This window comes from Spea bombifrons, chromosome 3 (assembly GCF_027358695.1).
Source record: "Spea bombifrons isolate aSpeBom1 chromosome 3, aSpeBom1.2.pri, whole genome shotgun sequence".
In the NCBI taxonomy this organism is placed as follows: Eukaryota; Metazoa; Chordata; class Amphibia; order Anura; family Pelobatidae; genus Spea; species Spea bombifrons.
In genome coordinates, this window is record NC_071089.1 from 92,453,027 (window position 1) to 92,475,603 (window position 22,577).

The 22,577-nt window shown below is 38.9% G+C and overlaps 1 protein-coding gene across 1 annotated transcript in view; it reads right to left on the bottom strand.

Annotated features, from left to right (window-relative positions):
• Positions 1–22,577, bottom strand: part of RSRC1 (arginine and serine rich coiled-coil 1) — a 117,640-nt gene that overhangs the window by 2,396 nt on the left and 92,667 nt on the right. The window contains exon 8 of the mRNA XM_053459355.1: positions 1,177–1,283. Coding sequence (XP_053315330.1) covers positions 1,177–1,283 — 107 coding nt within the window. The remainder of the gene's footprint in view (positions 1–1,176; positions 1,284–22,577) is intronic.

Genomic DNA, 22,577 nt, shown 5'->3' on the forward strand with positions numbered 1-22,577 from the left:
AAACTAACATTATTAAGCTGTGGTACTTAAATATACACCATGTAAAGCATATTAAACGCCTTGAAATATAACCAAGTGAAGCATGAATTATCCCCATAAATCAGTTTAAAATGGTTGCTGTTCTTTTTTCTCCGTAGGGTAGCTATGTGAAAAAAGACCTCATACAGCCGTGTGCGCTAAATAAATTCCGCTTTGACCTTCAGGGTTGTCACAGTGCATGATTCTTTGTGAAGTATGTTGGGCAAGAAAACCTTTTCTCATATACTGTCATCTCTCCAGACATCCACAGCGGTCGGAGGAAATTGACAAACTCATTTCTGGTTGCATTCAGCCCTCCACCCCTATGTCAATTACTTCGGGGGATGATAGCTTGCTAGGCATATAGTTTAGTGTCTACACCTCACAGATACATACTATTTTATTCTAAATAACTTTAACCTCTTCAAAGCCTTCCACGGACAACAAAGCCTAGGAATTCCTTGCGCACAAGATGTGTTTTGACTTATTATGGCCAGAGCCTAATACCATGTCCTACAGGAGCGTTAGGACCTTATTCCCTTGGAATGAGTAACTCTGGACTGGAACCATCCGCCGCTTCTGTCGCACATCTACATATCCCAAGAATTTTTTTTTGTGCTGTGTAGGGAATTGAATGGCAAATACTATACATTTTTCATTATTTCAGCATTATAAGACACATAGCTTAAGAGAAGTGTCGCTCTCCTATCCATGTGACAGACAGTATGGGTGCATAAGGCATAACTAGTTTTACTGTCACCAAAAAATAAACCTGACACTACTCAGCGGATTATATAACCAGCATACCTAGAGGTTACGTTAAATCTTTTACCCACGCCTGTATTACAGATACTATAAAAGAGCTGCACTTGCTTTTTCGGGGGGTGATGTGCCCCAGCATAATAGAGAAACATGTATGTTCATAAATTGGCAAAAAAAACAAGAAAAGGACGTTCATGTGTGGCCACTGCGCCCAAAGCCTCCTTAATTATAGTCATCATAAAGTGTTATATACAACAAATTCATATGATCTATCGAGTGTTACTTGTGGCTACGGAGACTCTATGATTGACATAACTATTAAAAAAAAAATTCTGAAATATATGCACACACATATACAAAATAAACTCCTTTCTGGGATTACACTGAGAAACTTACGGTTTTTGTGTCACGGCTTGAGCGGAAAGCTTGTGGAACGAAGGAGTCACTTTCAATGGCTTCAATCTCGTTCATGCGTTTCGCTTGCTCTAGTAAAACATATTGCTCTGGAACACAAAGCACCATTAAACATTTAATGCCCTATGCAGAGGTAGGAAGCATCGAAGACATCTTCATTCTCGTTGAACATAAAGATCAGGAAATGCACGATGCCAAACGTAACAATTACCGAGCACATTCACACATTACAAGACAAACGCGTTGTGTTACTGGAAGGCGCTGCAACCCTCACATTTAAAACAAACAACGCTAATCTGCTGTTTATTCTCATTGCAAAAGATTACAATGTTTAAAACACAGAAGCCATTAAGCAGCCTTTTCAGCTTCTATGGCAACAAATCCTTGAGTCTACCAATACCCTTAACTGGAGACTTGAACTGGAAAATAGAAATGAAGTAGGGTTGGGGTTTAGACAACTGTAATAACCAACATGGCATTTGGAACAGTAAGTTTAACCATCTAGTATGTTGAAATCCATGAACCTGAATAATGTCCAGCTTATAATGTAGGGTGAGAGTAAACATGAAACCTAGGACCAAAACTGGTGCAATATTTTATCATCACTATAGAAACCAATGTCATGGACCAATCAGGGGTGGCAACACAAAACAATGAAAACAAAGTGGGCATAACCAAGAAATGGATAAATATTTGATAGAAAATCAGAGCTTTTGGGCTTCATATGCAAATGGAACAATGCAAAGGACTAAAAAGTGCAGATGGAAATGGGTACCGCTCCCTTTCATTATTCCCACTGCAAACTATACAACCCATCCACCAAGTTTTAGAAGGGGAGAGGTATAGGATGGAGGGGTAAACGCTTCTGCCAGTACAGCTAGTGAACTGAAGCAAATACCCATGGGGGGGGGAATCATAGGAAAGATTATATGAAATGGGGAAGCAGTTACATTCCCCCCATCTGCCCAACGCTAATGCCATGCAAGGACACGCTCCTTTCTATTGCCCACCAGATTGAAATCATCTGAACTAAACCATTTACCCCCCATCTTGACTCCCATAGAGACTTTAAGCAGGATGTTGCTGTAAGTCACAGGTAATGGAACTTACTGCATTTCATTGTGTTTCATTTATAGCAATTTCTTTTCTTTGTATATTGCACATGTCCTGTTATTGGCATTAAATGTTTTATTTGTTGGACTAACGTGCTAGGACCGTCTCCAACAAAGGTCTGACTAATAAAGCACACATAGGTAGATGAATGGAACAGCCTCCCATCAGACGTGGTAGAGGGAGTGAGGGGATTTAAACATGCATGGGATGGGCATATGGCTCCTGAATCTAATACGGGACCAACGACTGATTATGGTCTGGGTCTCTGCAGCAGGAAAAATTGGCAAACTAGATGCGCTCTACGCTTCTCTGTATATTAATAATACGTACATTTGTTTTTTTTATATATTCATCCCTTTCATTAATGAAATTCTAACAATTTAAACATTCCAAAAAAGATTAGGAAACTTTAAGGAAACTATAAGGAAAGGCAGCGTGCGACACGAGTTACAAGGAGGCTGCTGGCAGGAAAACGCAGCGGCAGAGAGGGGCAAAGAAACAGAGAAAAACTTTCATCAAGCAATTTGTCAAAGAGCAGGAATCTCGCATGTAATTTGTCAGGGAGAACATAATTCATCATTAAACGCTGGCTTATTTGTATTCAGTATTTATCAGAGGTGTCAGAAAGAACAAAATTACACGAGAACGAAGGGGGAGCAGAAGGGGAGTTGCGGATGATAAATAAAAATGTTTTTAAGAGATATGCTGATGATATTACCGCGGTGGAAATGGCCTGAGAAAGAAGTGAAATCCATTAGCGGATGATATTTTTCTGACAAATGCATTATTGGTAGATAAGATGACTTCCATATGATGTTTGTCAGATGTCAGTACAAAGGATATATATATATATTTCATAGCAAACTCAAAAATAATGGATTGAGTAGACTTGGAAAGCTGCAGAAATCAATGCTCGCTCTCTAAAGTACTGTCCAGAAAAACAACAATGAAAAGCGATGTACGGTAGTTCTGTAATGCCTCATACATTATTGGTTGAATATTCAAAGCAACCTCACCATTTTAATTCCCTATGCAAGGTAGTATTTCTTTGGGGGGGGGACACTGAAGAAGAGACCTCTGAGGTCCTGAAGGAAAGTCCGTGGCTCTAGATCTTTTTATTTTTCTACGCTGGCCCAATAAAAGGTATCAGCATCGCTAAACGGCTCTGAGTCCCAGCAGAGACCTGATCCATGGAAGCGCTAATGTTCAATCATTACTTAATCTGTTCCCTGACAGTCCCCCTCTTGTAGGCAATGATGATTTCACGCTGGAGACGCGACACCTAATTTGTAATGCACCCAAGGAACTGCCGCGGTTCCCCCTGACGGAGATATATTATACATGAGCTGAGTGTGCTCGATACACGGTACGCCCCGACTACATATAATGCAGGGCCCTTTAACCCCATCCTTACTGGGGGTACCCAAAAACCTAGAGCTTTTTGTACAATATGTTTGTTTAGCTATGATTCCCTTTTTCATTTTAATACAAACTGTCCAAAATGTATTATGAACAATATGTTAAAAAAATGAAAACATTTATAATTTTTGTATTATAAGTGTCACTTAAGTAGCTGAGTCGACCTAAATACATTAATTTAAGCGTCTTGAGTTTGGAAATATCTCATATATAATGACTACTACATCTCTGTGGCAATTATAGGGCAAATATTAGGTGACATACATTGCTGTTTCAAAGAACCCCCCCCCATTATTTTCAGTCAGTATAATAAGGGTTTGTAACCATAATCACAAACAAATACAACAATAAATAAACCCCTAAATGCATATTTCTGGAAAGTAGACAATCTAGGGTACTTCACAGCTTTCAGGATGTTGCTATATGACCAACAGTCCTTGCCAAAGGCATTATTTTTCGCTAATTTCACTGCATAACGTAGTGTTGTAGGCACAGGTAGGCTATTGTAAAAGATAATAAAAAAAATATTTAGAAAAAGAAGGGTGCAGGACATTTTTGATGCTTATATTATGTGAGTTTGTGATTTGCAGGGATCAGACAGTTTTTCCAGCGTGCCAGCTAACAAGTCTTGCTTCCTTTTTTTTTTGGTAGCAGCCGGTCATAGTAGGCTACCTGCTCCAAGCACTGATTGCTGCATTTAGGCAGCAATCCTTATATATATATATATATATATTTATTTTTTTTTTATTTATTTTTTATTAATTCTGAGACTGCTGATCAGTCTCTAACCGATCAGCAGCACTCACTATACATGAAAGAATCTTACATGATCACATCATCGCGCAAGACTTCTGGCGTGGGGAGGAAGAATGGTGGCTACCGAGGACTGCTTCAGATGTGAGGTAGTCTCCTTTACCAGTAGACGTCGGGTAGCAGTGCACATCGCCACTTTATTCATGGCTGTCCATGTCGCCACAATAAGTTTTTGGGCACTTGTTTTTATGATGGCTTGGAACATCATGAAGGTTTTTAAGGGGTTAAAAATTTTACATTTTTTTTTAGCCATCCAGCACTACTTAGAGTGCTTAAAATCTACTCTTAAATAGCTTTTATTGAGTCAACCCAGGAAAAGTTTTTTACTTTATATTGACTTATAACTCACCTTTTACCTAAACCAACAGTTTTGCACAAAAGGAGAAATATTCCTTGTGTTAGAGTGGCTCCTGGATCAACCACCAGCAGCGGGAGGCCAACAGATACAATCAATTACCAAAACCAGGGAAGCACACTATGTTTGCCTCACTAACAAATTCTCAATATTTAAATGAGCTGTGCTACCACTGCTCATCCCTGGGACTCATATGCACTCCTAGCGTACTGATACCCTAAAATGTAATCCCCATCCATTGGATTAGGATAATGTGCCAACGACACAAGCAGGCCATGGTTGGGTACGATTCTCAATGCAGCTACTGGAGAAAAATGTTCCCGGGAACACTTAAACTTGTGTTACCAAAGCCTGTGAGACCCAGCACTGTCAACTGCCAACCTTCTAGACTGTAAGCCTGTTTGATCAGGGCCTTTCTTAACTTTTTTTTAAGACTAAAGTGTTAGGTGATATTCTACTTACAATGTACTGTTTACGCATTGTACAGCGCCAAGGAATATGATAGAGCTATATAAATCAATACAAGGGAACCACTAGCTGTATGTGCCCTGAATCCGAATGTTGGTGTAACTTAAAGGTAATATTGACACAAATACAGTGCTGGATATAAATTGGTCCTATATAAATAATTTACAATAACATTACTATTATTTTTATTATCAGTCCCCATTGAAGACATCCTTCTAGTCTAATTTTCCAATTATCAACCATATTTTCTCTGATGTAATCCCTAAAAGTAATGTAGAAAAGCTAAGGGAAAAGAGCAACTAATTGAATGTGCACCTATTATAAACAGAACTTGTCACTGATAGAAGCATCTTTTTAAAGGCAATAATCTTTCATACCACTAGATGGCAGTGCATAGCAACATAAGGCAACGCTTACTTGAAATGTGTACAAGCCTAAGGTATGCAAGCAAAGAATTATACTAGTGATTAATGTTTTCTTACAATTGGATAATGTATAGTCTGGGAACATACTCTGGATTGCTTGAATCCCATGCCTTATTGTTCCCTAAATAATGTTACAAAGTTGCCTATGCCAAATAGTTTACAAACTTCCCCTTCTATGAAACATCTACACCGCAAACAAAAACAAAAGAAATTATAAATTAAGGATGCTTAGATGACTTCTGCTTATAACAAGCCAAAATAAATGCTAGAAGGATTAAAAAAACACTTTTTGTGGTCACATTTACACAATAAACTGATCAATCCTACATAAATCACTTGACGCATCGCTTCATCTGATCATGCAGAATTGGAAACAAATTTAATAATAAAGCACAAACACTAAATTAAGTTACATTGTTAAATTTACAGGAACGACAAAGTGTTAAATAAACCTAAATTCAAATGATGATAACCAGTCTATAAAGAGTTACATGCCATGTTAACACAAAAACCATTTTAGACCTGAAACTTTATATTAAGTTGTCAGCAACACTTAAAGGGACAGCTGCACTAAATAAGAATGCATGTTAATGTACTCTGTGGGTACCCCCCCCGCACACACAAGATAGCTGGGGGGGGTGGGGCGCAGACATAGAGAATCCTCTAAATAATTTACAAAAAGGACACAAAGGAATTGTAAAGGGATCTCTCAGCTACCAGACCCATTAAAGTGCATATGATGGCTGGAGTGTGCCTTTAAACTGAGTATGTGGTTAAAAACAAGCAACATGGTCACCCTACTCCCACGGTGCTAAGGTAATCACTACTTTTCCATTAAGATATATCCTGATCATCTTGGGAGTTGTATAGTTCCCAATATTTCAAGTGTCCAAATAGTTTGTTTTGGGGTCTGTGGTTAGGGGCAGGGCTTTACAGAGACTTTTTATCAGACTTTGAGACCTATTGAAAGGCATGCATTGTACCGAGTAAGGTATTCATAACAATAATATTTGATTTATCTAACGTTATAAACACAGTTTATACACATTATTATGATTGTAGAACACTCTATGGGACAGAAGGATTTGATTCCCAAAAAGGGACTATCCATTCTAAACACAGACACTTGGATACTATGGAGTTTTAATCCATCAATGACTATTTTTTTTTTTTTTTTTTAATTTTTTTTTTTTTTTTTACCAGGTGGGGCATTATCAAAATCAGTGAAAAGCCACTAGTAGATTCATGTACCAGGTATCCATTATACAGAGATTTGGAAAAACACTATAAGGCGACACCCCCCCCTCTCCTCCACACACACAACACCCAATACATGTATGGTATAGAGACATCCTAGGGAAAACAGTTCATAACTCTTCTTCCCACCCCTCCCCCATGACACACATAGCAATGTCTAACACTCTTAAATATTTTACTTTTTCAGACAGCTTTGCAAATGACAAATGCTCAGCGAACTACCCTTGAGACAATTTTCTGCCTTGTCTTTAAACACAACCAAAGAAAACCAACACTTTTTTGGATTTTTAATAGTTTTTTTTTGGGGGGGGGGGGATTGCGATCATGTTAAACAAGTCCGGATGGTGGCTCCTCCACGCTGGAGTAAATGAAAGCAATTAGACATGTAGCAAATGAAGAGAACAGAATGCAGACTTTGCTGCTGCTGTTAGCTGTCCATTTCCATTTGGATTGTGCGTGGACACTAATTAGGATTCTATTGATGGTGGGGCTGAACGCTTAAAAGGGAAGACGTGGATGAATGCTGTCTGCATGCCATCTCCCAACACCCCATAACTACACACCGAGCTGTCAGCCGAGCGTAGGCAGACACTGCAGGCCCCACCGCATTTGTCACTGTGGCTAATATCACAGATCCGCTGCCTTCTTGCTTTTTTTTCTTCCCCTGCACACAAAGATATGTAATTCAATGCTCAATTTACCCTTGTCTCGTAGGAGATTTTTCCCTGCTAATTGATAGAAATTAAGCCATTAATCAAGCCACCAGCCATCATTCAAACCAGGGAAGATGAATACAAACTTTCATAATAACCACCTTCCCCATTTTAGTGTTCATTAGCATTAATTTTTAATGCAATTATGCTATTCTTTTACGCTGAGCTCATAAATTACGGCTCTTTTGTTTCTGACTGGCCTTGTAAAACCCAAAGTAATGCTTTGTGCTGTGATCTTAAAGGCAATTACTGCTCCTCTCCTCTCCTGTGTCTGTATCCCCAATAACCTCTGCGCACGCGGCCTGCCGCCGCACACGTATGTCTACATATTTAAACAAACTAAAACTCATTAGCTGACCGGCTTTATTCAAATCCGGCTTCGCTGTAACATGCACATGCTAATTTAACCTGATATTCTTAACGCTTATCCTTAACCACGTCCGAGCCAGAGGCGCTCACAGTATATTCTGCCCCTAAAATCTTAAACAGTATATAACTATGATCACTAAACTGTATACTGTATACCTTATGTGTATGTCTGTGAAACCCCGTGGGCTGCATAAATGATATTATAGATCAATTATAACAATAATCAAATACTAAGTGTTATCAAATACTATGTTACACGTGTATGATGAGTTACCCCCAATGCAAACCAGTGTTCAAATGGGTACAGTTGTGTTTTAGAATCACTAGTCAGGACCAGGAGTCTTGGAGCTGCGCAGAGTATATGGTTAGCCAGCTGGACGGACCTACTGTATCTATGATGCCTTTTTGCTTTTTTTTTTTTCTTCATTTGAAATGGTGGGATTGCCACAGATCTTAATTCTAAGAATGCAAATACAAACACGATTAAAGCAATGGCAATCTCAAATATCCACATACTGCTATGTGTAACTACTACTATTGCAGTTAAGGTAGCAAGCAGGTACACTGGGATGCCGGTGCTCTCTCTCTCTCCTCCTAGCTGCAGTGGACAGTGGATACAGCGGCATTATATCAGGAAAGAGCTGGTTAAATGCTAGCTGTCTGGTAACTCCAGCTTAATCAAGCGCATTTAAATGGTCTGTTGATTCACTGGTGGGGAGTTCCTTACACCAACTTAAAATCGAACAAAGCTCGCTACAGACTGGGTTTTGGACTATACGCCGGCTTCTTATTCTGGTTACTGATTGGAAAGTGTTCTAGTTTTACTTTGTTGTGCTGGTAATTGCCTGAATAAAAGCCTGACCTGCTTGCACCTACCAGTCTCTCGGGGGGTATGTAAGCAACTGGCACAACGCTAATTTTCCTTGGCTTCGCTTTCTTTGTTTACACTTTCGCTTCTGCCTATACATACGAGGGATCTAAACAAACATGTCTGTGTCTGCTTTTTAATAACCTCCACTTTGAAGGCTTTCTTGAATATTGATTCACTTGCACTGTATTAAAACATGCCCCACATAGTGCTGGATGGATATAGGCCTCCCACATCTACACAGACTCATAGCTGACTCCATCCACACAATCATGACAAAAACAATGCCTGAATGGGCGTACATCGGTACCTTTTATCATTGCCTTTACTCAGAAGCAGGGTCATGCTTTAAGAGGCATTGTGAAGACAGGTAAGGGGGAGAAGACATCTGCACATACATTTCTGTTACTTTTGCCCCAGCGCAGGGCAGAGGAGCACCTACATATTTTGTTGTATCTTTTCGCTATGCAATGTTCGGTCACTAGGGGGAGTGAGCAACCAATCTCTGCACCTGTGCTGCTGAACCATTACAGGGGGTCCACTCCAAAAGGTTATTGTGAGGGGATCCTCATACCAGAACTTCAAAGAAGGGCCACCTTCCCCTCTACACCTCTGTAGCAAAGATACCCAAGCACAGTGGGCAATATATATATATTATATATATTATATATGTGCATGTGTTAAAGATTCTGTCCCATCAGTTAACCTGCATATTACAATATTTCTAATTAACTATATCATTCGGAATGTTATTTCATTTTTTGTGAGATTCTGACATTTTCCTAGGAATTCTTGGCCTCATCATGTGGTACAAAATACTTTAAAGGATCGAATTTGGACCAAAAAATTGAAACAAAATTTACCCGAATCCGTGAATTACTTTTTGGCCAGACAAACTGTAGACATATACAGTATGGGGTCTTAGATTACAGTAAAAAGAGGGCCATGGAATGTATTAAGAAAGATGATCCCACTGTTGTCTACTTAATAATCTAGCCACAAGGCTGCTGCATTATATTATAGGAAGCAAACATTCCATGCACACAAATCTTAGCCAAACATGAGGATTTATTAAAGATAGTTAACAGATCCTGCTTTTTGACTTGGTTTGTAGAAAGGTGTTTCCCATTGCCACTTCGAGAATTTTCCAGCTAGAAGAAGACTGTCAGTAAGATGTTGACCTCCTGTGTGACAAAATGGGCTAAATCTGCAGTAGATGGGTCAGAACTTCATTCCTATATGCAAAGTCTTTAAATTCCTATTTAAAGTCATACTCTGTTTCACTGAATGATGAGTTCATTGAATGATAGCTTAACTGTCCTTACCTGAATACATTGCAATTATGCACTCAATCATTCACCTCAATTCAGATGTCATGAGTGACCTGTGTACAACATATGCTCTAAGCTGGGATAATGGAGGAACATTCAAAAGCATTATTGCGCCAATCGATACAAATGTTCATAATAGAAACACTAATAACACAATTTATGGCTGTCCGTGATACCGTGTTTCCCCGAAAGTAAGACAGTGTCTTACTTTCTTTTTATCCCTAAAAGCCCCACTATGTCTTACTTTCGGGGTATGTCTTATATGGGAAAAAATTGAGAGTGATGGGAGTTATGATGTACTTTTAGAGCATAATTAGATCATGAAAAAGACATTGGAAATGGTACAGCATAACACCCATCACTCTCACACACTTACCAATCAACACACCTACCAATCCACACATATATACACAAATCCACACACGTATACACAAATCCACACACATATACACTAATCCACACACATATACCAATCCACACACATATACACAAATCCACACACATATACACTAATCCACACACATATACACCAATCCACACACATATACACCAATCCACACACACATATACACCAATCCACACACACATATACACCAATCCACACACACATACACCAATCCACTCTCACTTAATGCTTTCCTACCTTTCCTTTCTTCTTTCAGCTTCTTTTCCTCCTCTTCGCTCCTCTTCTTCAGTTCTGTCTTCTTCCTGGTTCAGAGGGCACGGACAGCGGTGGGCGCGGCTTCAGTGTTGTGCGCCGGGATCTGACAAGAAACCCCGGCGCACAACAGCTGTTGCCGCGCAGATCACAAGGGAGCGGTATCGGAGGTCATTAACAGACCTCCGGCTCCCTTGAGTGATTTTAAGCCGGGTTGAACCCGGCTTAAAATCACTCAAGGGAGCCGGAGGTCTGTTAAAGACCTCCGATACCGCTCCCTTGCGAGCCTGCTCCTCCAGCGGCGGACATTGCTGTCCGTCTCTGGAGGGGTGCCGGGTGCCGCAGGTTGGCACCCCCTGGAGTGTGGCGCCCTGTGCGGTCGCACACCCCAAAGGTCGGCCCTGCTCTAAGGGGCCGGCCTTAGGGGTCTGCGGCCGCACAGGGTTTAAATAAAAACATCGGGGGTTTTTTTCAACTTTATTTAACATCCTCCATGTTAAATAAAGTTAAAAAAACTTTATTTAACATGGAGGATGTTAAATAAAGTTAAAAAAAAACCCCGATGTTTTAATTTAAATCCTGTGCGGCCGCAGACACGTAAGGCCGGCCTTGGTGGGGACTTCCCGGCCCCTTAGAGTGGCGGACCCGGCAAATCCCCCGTGTTTCCCCGAAAGTAAGACATATGTCTTACTTTCGGGGTACGGCTTATATTAGCCGACCCCTCTGAAACCCCCGATACGTCTTACTATCGGGGGTGTCTTACTATCGGGGAAACACGGTAGTTTCTTCACATTCACAGTAAGGCTAAATATATTTTCCTCATAATGAATACTTTGAACATCATCAGATAAATGACGTTAGCATTCACCTACCTGATCTTAGACAGAGTTTAGCCTACTAGTCACAGTTTTTCTTTCACACCTTCACGTGGCAGTAAAAGTTTGGTAGGTCCTGTGCATTAGGATGACCTCCTTATAGAAAATGTATGCTGCTGCATATTATTAAAGTATTTATGGTGCTACTGCCTCTGGTTAAAGGAGCCAGATGGTCTTCTCCCTATTGTCCCTTTTACAGTATACAGTGGCAATACTGCTCCAGGCTGCAGGAGGTAATCCCTGTGTACTGCCACTAATGTGCACTCATAACACCATGTTTTATGTCTTATTTTTTTAGATAGGAAGCAGAGGGTAGCGTGGGCTGTCATGTATTTGGCGTAGATTGGATCAGATCATGAAGCAGATAAAGTATATACAGAGGTCTTTTTATATATTATTGACTATCCTTAACATGCTTCAAAAAGAACCAATTGACCAATGTAGCTTGTTCTTTTCAAATCACCTTTTACTTACTAATGCTTTAGGTTAGCTTTACACACATCGTGTCTCCCCTCGCTGTTCTAAAGTATCTTTCTTGGCATAATTTACAAATTCTCTGTATATTATGTCTTTTAAAGCCATGGTCTCCAGAACCAGACATAGTATTCCTTATTCAAATCGATTATTTGCTTGACTGATCTGAATCAGTAATTATGTTATGTGTTCTTATTTGCCTTTTTCTGAAAAAATGCAGGCTTTGGCAGGACTGGAATGGCCAGTGGGATGCTGGCCATCAGCGCCACACACTAACGCTCCAGCGGTAGATCAGGTGTTGTAGTGTGCAGCCTCATATGACCCACATATGACCATAAAAATGTAGTGTGCGGCAACACATATCCAGACGTTGGCCACATTACCATTGACTGTTCGACTCTGAGCTTTGGTGCCACAAAGCTAATTTTAACCTGGTCTCCAAACATGGCTCTGCGCATATATATTCTGTCTCTTTAACAAAACTTCAGAATCAAAATTAATATACCATAAAATAATAATACAGAGCAGAAGAGCAATTACCAAAATGTAAATGATGGAAATAATAATACAAATGAGTTAATGACCTTGTTAATCTGCATTATGAGCCCTTCCCTTGAATGTCATGTTGAAACGTGACACATACTCACCATAAGGAAATACAGAAGTGTAATTTTATATATAATTACACATATGCACATACTTCAAACCATACAATTATCACAAAAATACAACATAATACCAGTACTAAAATTGCCGTCTATTTCTTACCCTGAACAGAAAGCATTTTTACACTCCTAATAAAATGTGGATACAGCATAGTGGACACACTCTATATACGCGAGGGCTTAAAAAAGGAAAAACAAAGCAGCAGTTACATAGTCAATTATGTCTTGTAAAATTAAGTACTGTTTCCTAAATCAATATATTTAACAGATCAAGTTATTAGGAAATATGATGGTTGGTCCCAAGCTGGAAGCAGATAAAGTTTCTAGGCTTTTGTAAAACATATAGAATAACAGCCAAGAACGAGCTGTTATGGGAAAACAATACTGTAGAAGAGTTTAGGTGACATCATATGAGAAAACGTTGAAGGTCAAGCAATTTGTCAATGTCGCTCAAAGCTCCAAAGGATTTTACATTTTCAATAACTATTTTTACTCACAAAATCTGCCTCGAAGTGATCTAGAAACATACATTTGCTTGTTCAATAACAGTTTTAGTCAACTGAATTGTGGTATACTCTTTCCACCTACCGTGATTTCTCTAGAGTAGCAATGATCTCTGGGAGGGAGGAAGATATTTCTCTGTGCTGCTTCATTTCCGCAGATACAGAATGGATGAGATACTTTATAGAGAGCATGAGTTTTTAGGAATTAAATTTAACTGAATTATTAAAAAGATACATTTATATGGTGCTTGTCTGGAAATAGCCAACACTCCATCGCTTCATGACGCGGGAAACCGAGACACAGAAAAGGTTTTAACTCAAACAATGGCAGCAAAATTATTAGAAACAAATGCACAGAGCGATATAATCATTTATTTAGGAAGGGGAAATACTAAACACTATCCCCTGGGAGTAGAATGGAGGATCTTAGGCAAACGCAACTTTGTTCCTCCTTAAAAGATATCTCTTTCAAAAATTAAGAATTCTTACAAAGGTGGACCATATCTGGATTTCTGTGTCTTAAGAATGTCAGGTGTCCAAACAGGGATACCTGGGTTGGGACATGTTTCAAGACGTGGGTAGGGGTTTGGTAAACCCCAGAAGTGGGCTGAACATCATGGTTATCCGGCTGCCTTAGCTGAATAGCCACCTTGCCAAGGTAGTATTGCAAGGTGGTCACATGGGAGCTACAATGGATGTCTTTGCTGTAACAACACAGCTTTGATTTTGATTTTTGGGTCAGTCAGAGGGGATCAGAGGATCAACCAGCCCATGGTCCCAACTACCTGCAGAAGTGGGACAGTGCCGAAAAATCAGAGGAGCCCTGCAAAAACCTGACTGTTGGGGTATACAAATTCTATACCCAATATTTTTAGTCTCTAAGACATTTGAAAACATAATTAACCTTGTTCCAAAAATTGTGGAAAAAAATAATATATATATATATAAATGTTATATTTACATTTGTATTTTTCAACCTGGAGTTTAAATGATCAATATAATTATAGATTCGTTTTTGGCTAAGAATGATTCACAATTTATCATTTAGAGGGTGTGAGATGGATGCCCCAATTCACAGAGAATCTGCACCAATGTCTATTCCTTGAGAAATCTGCAGTACCTTCCAAGTCTTTCAACGAAGAGGTTAAACACTTCCTGAGTCCACGGCCAAGTCAACAGAAAATGTAAGCATCAGATATCAAATAAGATAATCGTACAGGAAGCAATTGAAATATTCATGCAATCATTTATCCATACAAACCTCTATTGTGTAATAATGAATCATTTTGACCTCCGTATCTCTAAGTAGAAATGCAGCCGGTAATCTGCTAACCTTACAGCATTAAGTCAATAATGTAAACACATTATGGTTTAACCTTTATATTTCCAGTAACATACAACTATGTACTTCTATTTAGGACACTGGACCGATTAAAGGGACACTCCAGACATCACATGGATTTTACTGCATATGATACCCGAGTGACCCCTTTACAGTCTTGTGATATTCCACTTTTAGAGTGGCTCGAAATGATTGCGATATAGCTAGACACAGAACACATGGAGCAGATGTAGGTACCAACTGACTGGAACATGCTAATGGAGAGAGATACTTAACAATAGCTTCAGTTATAATGTTAGGTCATAGCAGCTGGAAGCCACGTGTTTTGTAACCCTCAAGGTGTCCCTCGGCACGTGCCTCCTTTATGTGACTATAAACGAAGGCAGATCCAACTGGGATATAGGGATGTAGAATTGAGTTCAATAAAGTCCCTGTGCTACCTGCTTCAATACAAACCGATCCATGCCAATTAATTTCACAACCAAAAACTTTTGGATATTTGTACTCAAATGTTCCACATCCATTATTGTTTTTTTTCACCTCTCCATATATATATATATATATATATATATATATATATATATATATATATATATAATTTTATACAGCGCCATCAAATTCCACAGAGCTGTTCAAAGGGTAGAAAGGGCATAACAAATAGTATATAACATAACAAGATGACATACAGAAACAGGCGAGGAGGGCCCTGCTCAGATGAGCTTACAATCTAAGCGAGGGTATGTGTTTCTTTACGGAGACAAATTAATTCCCTTTTTGATATACACATTAACATTTAATAATGGAAAGGTTTCTGAAAGAAAAGAAGTTGGGCAACCTTTAAGAAACAATGTGAAAATAGCATAAAAAATGCTAACCCATTTATATTAGGCATTTAATTCAAAAGCCCAGATTTGGCCTTTACATTTCTGTTAATTTGCACTGGTGACTCTATTGAGATTTTCATTAGTAAAAATTGTTAGCCCTGGGGAATCGGTTATGCAAATATTGGTGTGTAGCTTTGGCCTGTTAGCCATCAATTCAAATCAGAAAATCAATGCTCCTAATAGCTCCTTATTACACAGTTGATACATTCACGGGCCTGAGCCGAGTACTGTCAGAGAATAATCAATTCAGTCCAAACCTATTACGTGATCACTGCCAGAAACCGTTTCATAATGTACTTGTTTATTTATAGGTATGTTTAAATTGTTCTCTGTTTAATTGGAGGCACGCACTTCATTTTAGCTCTAACCAGTTCTGGCGCTTTACTGAAATTTACAAGTCACCAACAAATTGGACGATCAGCTTGTTGGATGTAACATTTAAAAGGCATATAAAGGTAAAATAGGAATAAACTATATTTTCCTATCATTTTGTGGTGTACGTTGCTGCTCAAAATGAAAACCATAGAAGATGCCAATGACTATCACTGGCTGGCCTGGGACCCGACACATACTTTGCTGGGGTTCCATGTAATAATAATAATAATAATAATAATAAATCTAATTGTACATAACTAATGTGGTTTTCATGAAACAAAGGATGTTGGAGATCCCTAAATACAGCCTTAATTTGAGCATATAAATCACATTTCTGGTTATATCAGAGACTCAGGAGGCTCTTGTCCCAAGGGGTCACAGCTTGTAAATAATCACTGCTAGCACCTAAATATTTAAAGTTCATAACCATTTCATATTTTCCAACAATATGACGTCATTGAGATACTGTATGAGGAGCAGAGATTACTGAGCAAACTCCTGGCTAACAAGTGGGAAGTTGCTCCGACATATTAATATATTGTTCTTGGCTGAGTGACAATGAATCGCACAAAAAAGACTCATCAATAACATTAAACCCTTCATCAAATTCACCTGTTTAGCATCACTGACTGAGATGATGAGTGGGCCACTCAAAGCATTAGAGCAGAAGGCAGCAAATTGCTCAAAATGATGCTTTATGAATGAGTTAAATTGAATTAGTGCACGATGCTACTGTTAATCTTTGTCCCATTAAGTTATGATAACAATGTTCCTGATGGCTGCACAATCTTGGCAGCACGCGTATAATGTGAACACTAATCAGAATCGCTCAGCAGGTCAGCAGATTAGGATCGCGGTTCCTGGCAGATGCACAGATATTCTCCGGGGACTTTCCATCCTGCATCAGGTCACCCTAACAGCCATGATGAAGAAGCCCCGCACGTAACCCGCATGCTATTGTTGCACTGCAAGAACACAATTGCTCTTTTTTGGTTCTAGGACGGGCAGAATATTCCCATCTGTGCGCTGAAGTGTTTTACGAGTCAGAAATGGTATTGTGCAGCATGCCAAGTAACAGCCTGGTATCATTATGACTATCCTGGACATCAAATCTTATGTTCAGCATTGTCTAAGCATCTCTTCAGGCAATGTATTCTAATGTTAGTGGTTAAGCGTGAAGAAATAGAAGGTGAGTTGTTATAAATGCATATTGCATGGCTGTATTAACTTTAAGGTAGTACTGAGGAATATGGTTTCTATATTAGTCTCTTGTTATCTTGACTGCCATGTAGTCACAGACTTATCTTCACGCTCAAGAAGTTTATAAAATGAACAGGGGCCGAACTAGAAGCCTCAGGGCCCCGGTGTGACAATCTGTTAAGGCCCCCCCACCCCACATCTACCCCCCTCTCACACCATCTACCCCCTCTCCCCCACATTCTCACCATCTACCTCCTCTCCCTCCCTTCTCACACTATCTACCCTCTCCCTACCCACCCATTCTCACTATCTACCCTCTCCTTACCCCCCATTCTCACTATCTACCCTCTCCCTACCCTACCCCCCCTTTGTAGGCGCAAGGCCTCTGTCTCGCCGCGATGCGCCTCAGCTTCACTGCTGAGCGCCGGCATATGATGTTATGGCGACCCCCCGTAGTTCCGCCACTGAAAATGAACCAGATGTTGTATCACACTAATGGTGGCAAGCAAATGGTCTCGATAAAGACCATTATAAAAAGATATTCAGAATTTCTGTACTCAAGCAGGGATTTAGACTACAAGCGGCCAGTGAGAAAGGCAATGTCGTAGATGCTGAGACATCATTAACTTATTGTAGGATATGAATCAGCTCAGACCGTGACCCTGAGAATCTGCCCACTCAGCCTGAGAGTTGGGTGCAGGTATGAGTGTCTAATAGTGAATTTAATTGTCAGTGTACCTAGCAAAATCCGTCACCGCAAATTAAGGTACTGTGAGTTGTTTACGCAAAGAATTTCTATTTGTTAATAAGAAACTGTTGCAACTTTCAGGGGTATCTTTAGAATTCACTAGAATTTCGGGTTTATATTAGGATTACCTCTCTTTACCTCAAACCGTTACCAAACCACTTAACCAATCTCATCTTGAACTATAGGGGTTTATGTATTTTCTGCAACTCTGACCAAGATGGAAACCTTAAGCATTGGTTATGCCACCATCTCTCCTAGGTTGGCAAGCAAGTGGATTCTTGATGAGACGTTATGGCGTTAGCCAGCCTACAAGATTATCCCCTATTGTGGACAGCTCGCATTTTGTTTATAAGATCCATTATTAGTGTCTGGCCACGTAAAACATTAGGTTGTAAAAGGAGCATTTACTTAGTTAGGTTTTGTAATAATAATGTAACATGGATCCAATCCTGAGATTTTGTGTTTAGTTACAGTTGCCACAGAACACAGAAGCAGAATATGATTTTGCGCTAAAACTCAATCAACAATAATAATCATCATTATTTAATTTCATAGCAATGATTTTTTTTTATTATTATTAGAGACTTAAGGTCAGGTCATTTCCAGAGCAATAATCTGTCTGCCATAAAATATAAAGTGCAATGCATGACCTTAGGCAATACCTAATGAGCATCTAAATAAATTGTCTTATCATTGAACACAGCACTTTAAGTTATTACAGCTGCAGAGCGTGACCTCATGAAGTCCGAGGCGGCTGTAGCTGACCAACAGCTCTGCTATAAATTAGAACGGGGCTTTGCCTCGTAGGCCTCTAGCAGACAATGTTTAATCTGGGATGTTTTCCGGAAAGGAAATGTGATCCATGTCACAGAGAACTTTTACAGAAGGAAAAAGCTAGGCAAAACGTGCAGAATTATTTTGGCTTTGTTCTAGGGAGGTTCTAGATTTTCAGAAGCCCTAGGCAAACACATATGTGATGAAAATAATAGCTATAAACTAAGAAACAAAATATATTTTTTTAATATATTATAGCTACACACATTTCAAGAATGTGTGTCTCGTCCCTACTACATACTCTGATCGAGAACCCTAATACTAATGGGGAAACGCAGCAGATAATGAACTATTAGCGTACGGCTTTTTATTACAGATGTCATATTAACTATATTGTTGTCACCCTATACGTCACATGAATGCGAACTGGATCTCCTTACTAGAAGCAATGAGACAAGGGAAAGGAATGAATTAAAAGTATTTTCTCTTCCTCTCTTTATATTGATAACCTGTCCATTTAATTAAGGACACTTATAAGCATTACATTCTACAGGGTGGCAGGGACTTTAATAGAGCCCGGTAGTACATGTTTTTCCATATAAAGTCCTCAGGAGAAAAAAAAATAAAAAATGTGGTTCATTAAATATAGTCAACAGCCTTCCAATAACTAATATCAATGATTTCGTTATTTAGCATGATAATATGCCACGGCTTATTCCTGCTTTATTGAGAACAGGTAAACAAATGAAACTGGTATTAAGGCACCTGTGTTCAATCAGGAACATGACTGAGCATTGAAGAGTGCCTTCAGTCCTGGTTAGGCAATCTAAACTGAAACATTCATTAATATGTCCCTTTATCAAAGATTTAAATGGAAAGTATCTAATATATGATTGTACATGTCCAGTCACATTAAAAAAGCACGCTTTCCCTGTAAGCAGCCATACCTTTGTTAAATACGCCGTTATACAATTTAAATCCTGTTTTACAAACAATTGCCACCTGGCTCCTATATAAATAGAGCAAATTAAACTGTCACCATTTATACCCCATTGCATTTGTTGTCTTGATTGTAGTGCAGCACGTGGCCGAGAACCTGCAATATCTGCCAGCAGAGGTCAACCCTACGATATTAAATCCTGCAACACAACTCTTGTGTAGTAAACCAGAGGGAAACACATTACCAGCCTCTGCCTTTCTGAGGAAAAAGCGAAAAAAAATCAACTTGAAATTTGCCATGATGAAAAATCAATAAAGCAGTAATTGCTTGGCTTATCATAGTGAGGGAAGACAAATTAGGGAGCGGAGTTTACCATTCATCCAGATTCATTGAAACAAGGAGAGGTTCAGGATCACTAAACCAGAAAAAGAGAAGGTCTCAGAGTGATAATTAAATCAACTCATGCTGATTTTCTGCCAGATTTATTTCCCATGTGTATATCAAAATGCTTCACCGCTTACCAGCGACCCTGCTTGCAACGTGACATTATTGGAATTATTTTTATCCAGCCCTAATTTAGATTTCGTTTTTAGAAAGGATGGTAAAATTGTCAATAAATCTCATTATTTAAATTGCATTAATATTAGAACGGGCAGATTTTTTTAAAAATTAAATATGATTGACGTTTAAATTGAGCTCTTTATTTATAGGATTCCAATGAGGAACATAAATCTGACTAGGTATAGGACGCTGTATTTGGGCAAAAAAAGAAATCTGTTCTGTGTCCAATATGTTTGGCATCCCTGATACAATATTTAAAGGTAGTTTCAAATAAAATAGCTGGGGCTCTTTTTGAAAGACACTTGACATTTGAGCTTAAGACTGGACAATTTTTATCATTAAACAAAATACAAAGAGTGAACAGAGAAAAAACTAAATCAAATCAACATTTGGTATGACCAAACAGCATTAATTCTTCTAGATACACTTGCACAAAGCAGGGGGTTTGCAGGCATATCGTTTGGTGTATGACTAGACAATTATACCAAACAGGTGCTAATAATCAATTTAATATGTAGGCTGAAACACAATATTTAACAGAAATACCTATGTTTAATGTCAAAAGTCATACAGCATGGCAAGACTGAGCACAGCGACGCTATACTGCACGAGCAAAGTCTCTTGCAGGCAGAAGTTTCGAGGCAGCCTGATGTCCTGTCTACTGATGTCTTGTCCATGCTTTTTCTGAAGCAGCACAAAGAAGCGGGCAATGTCGAGGACCATAGGCGCAGCAGTCGGCCAAGGAAACTAAGTGCAGTAGATGAAAGACACATCACGCTTACTTCACTTCCCAATCAGTAGATGCCCAGTGGGACCTTGGTGCACCCATCTACTGTCCGGGGAAGTCTGGTCACAAGTAGTCTTCATGGAAGACTTGCGTCCAAATAGCCATACTTCAAAAGTCCAAGGGACTCAACTATTCACGAAATCAGGTGCTATAGACTGTACAATTTTGAAATATTTAGCTGTAGCATACGGTAGTTTTTGTAGTAGTTTGCCCCTAGAACAATTGATTTGTTCTGTTTTAAAGGCAAAGGGTAATCACACCAAATACTGTATTTTGTTAAATGATTAAAACAAACTATTAGCTTTTGTACCGTATGTGTGTGTGTATAAAGATATATATTATATATATATATATATACTTATTTTAAATTGGATATTTAACACGTGTTTATTGCCATTAATATCTAAAACGTTACTAGAAAATGAAATGTAAGAGAGAAATGCATTAACATTTCAATACAATGTTCAGTATTTGGATTTACTATATTATGAGTGATTTGAACCAAAATACCTAGAATTTGTATTCATTTGGAGCCATTTTTACAAATCAAAAGAGTCAAACAAATCCCCCTCAGTACTGTATAATGTAATAATTATTTCTTGCCCCTAGAGATGATATCCCATTCAGCAAATTAGCATGGCTCTTATCTGAGGGCAAATGAAATCAAAATTTCAAATTGGGAAGAGGGAGCTATTTATTTTCCCTTTTCTCCTCTTTTTCCCTTCTGAAATGATTTCTTTTTGTGTATATGTCCTTTAAATAGCTACTGGGGCCTTAGTAATTAAAACGGCACCAGCCTCCAGTCTCTAATCTGCAGCTTGGGTCAGCTGTCTGTAGATTCTAATTTGTCCACATTTGTATTCATGACAGCAGAATGCTGAATATTTAACAGCAATCTGGCAGAACGGGGTGTTCTGGTGAGCTTGGAGGTCAAATAATTTGATTTCTGAGCAGATTACATACAACATCCAACATCAAATCTCACATCGTTTGCTAACAAAATTACAATGAAAGCAATGTTGTGACACATCTACTGGAGGCAAGCAATAGGACAATCTCGTATTTTTTCTAAATCAATTAAACATTTTAAATAAACATATTACGACACAGCCTTTTTGCGACCTATTAAACCACTTAATAGCGTTTTTTAAAAATAACAGATGGTAATTAGTCAGCAAAAGGAAGGTCTACAATTCCTCGGATTCATAAATGGGAACTCTTACCATAATTATATATCGTTTCGTTATTATCCTATGGCTGTAAGGTGTATGTAAGATAATAAGGGTCACAAAAGGTGCAGAAATAATAACTTTGATATATTTCTATGTTTCATATGATTACTCAATTCACATAAACCTCTGCTGTTTCAGTTCTCATAACCTAGAAGCTCTAGAAACATTAGAATATGGCACCCGACAAAGTCATGCGTGATGCAGAGTGCGATGTAAAGTACTTATGCGGAAAAT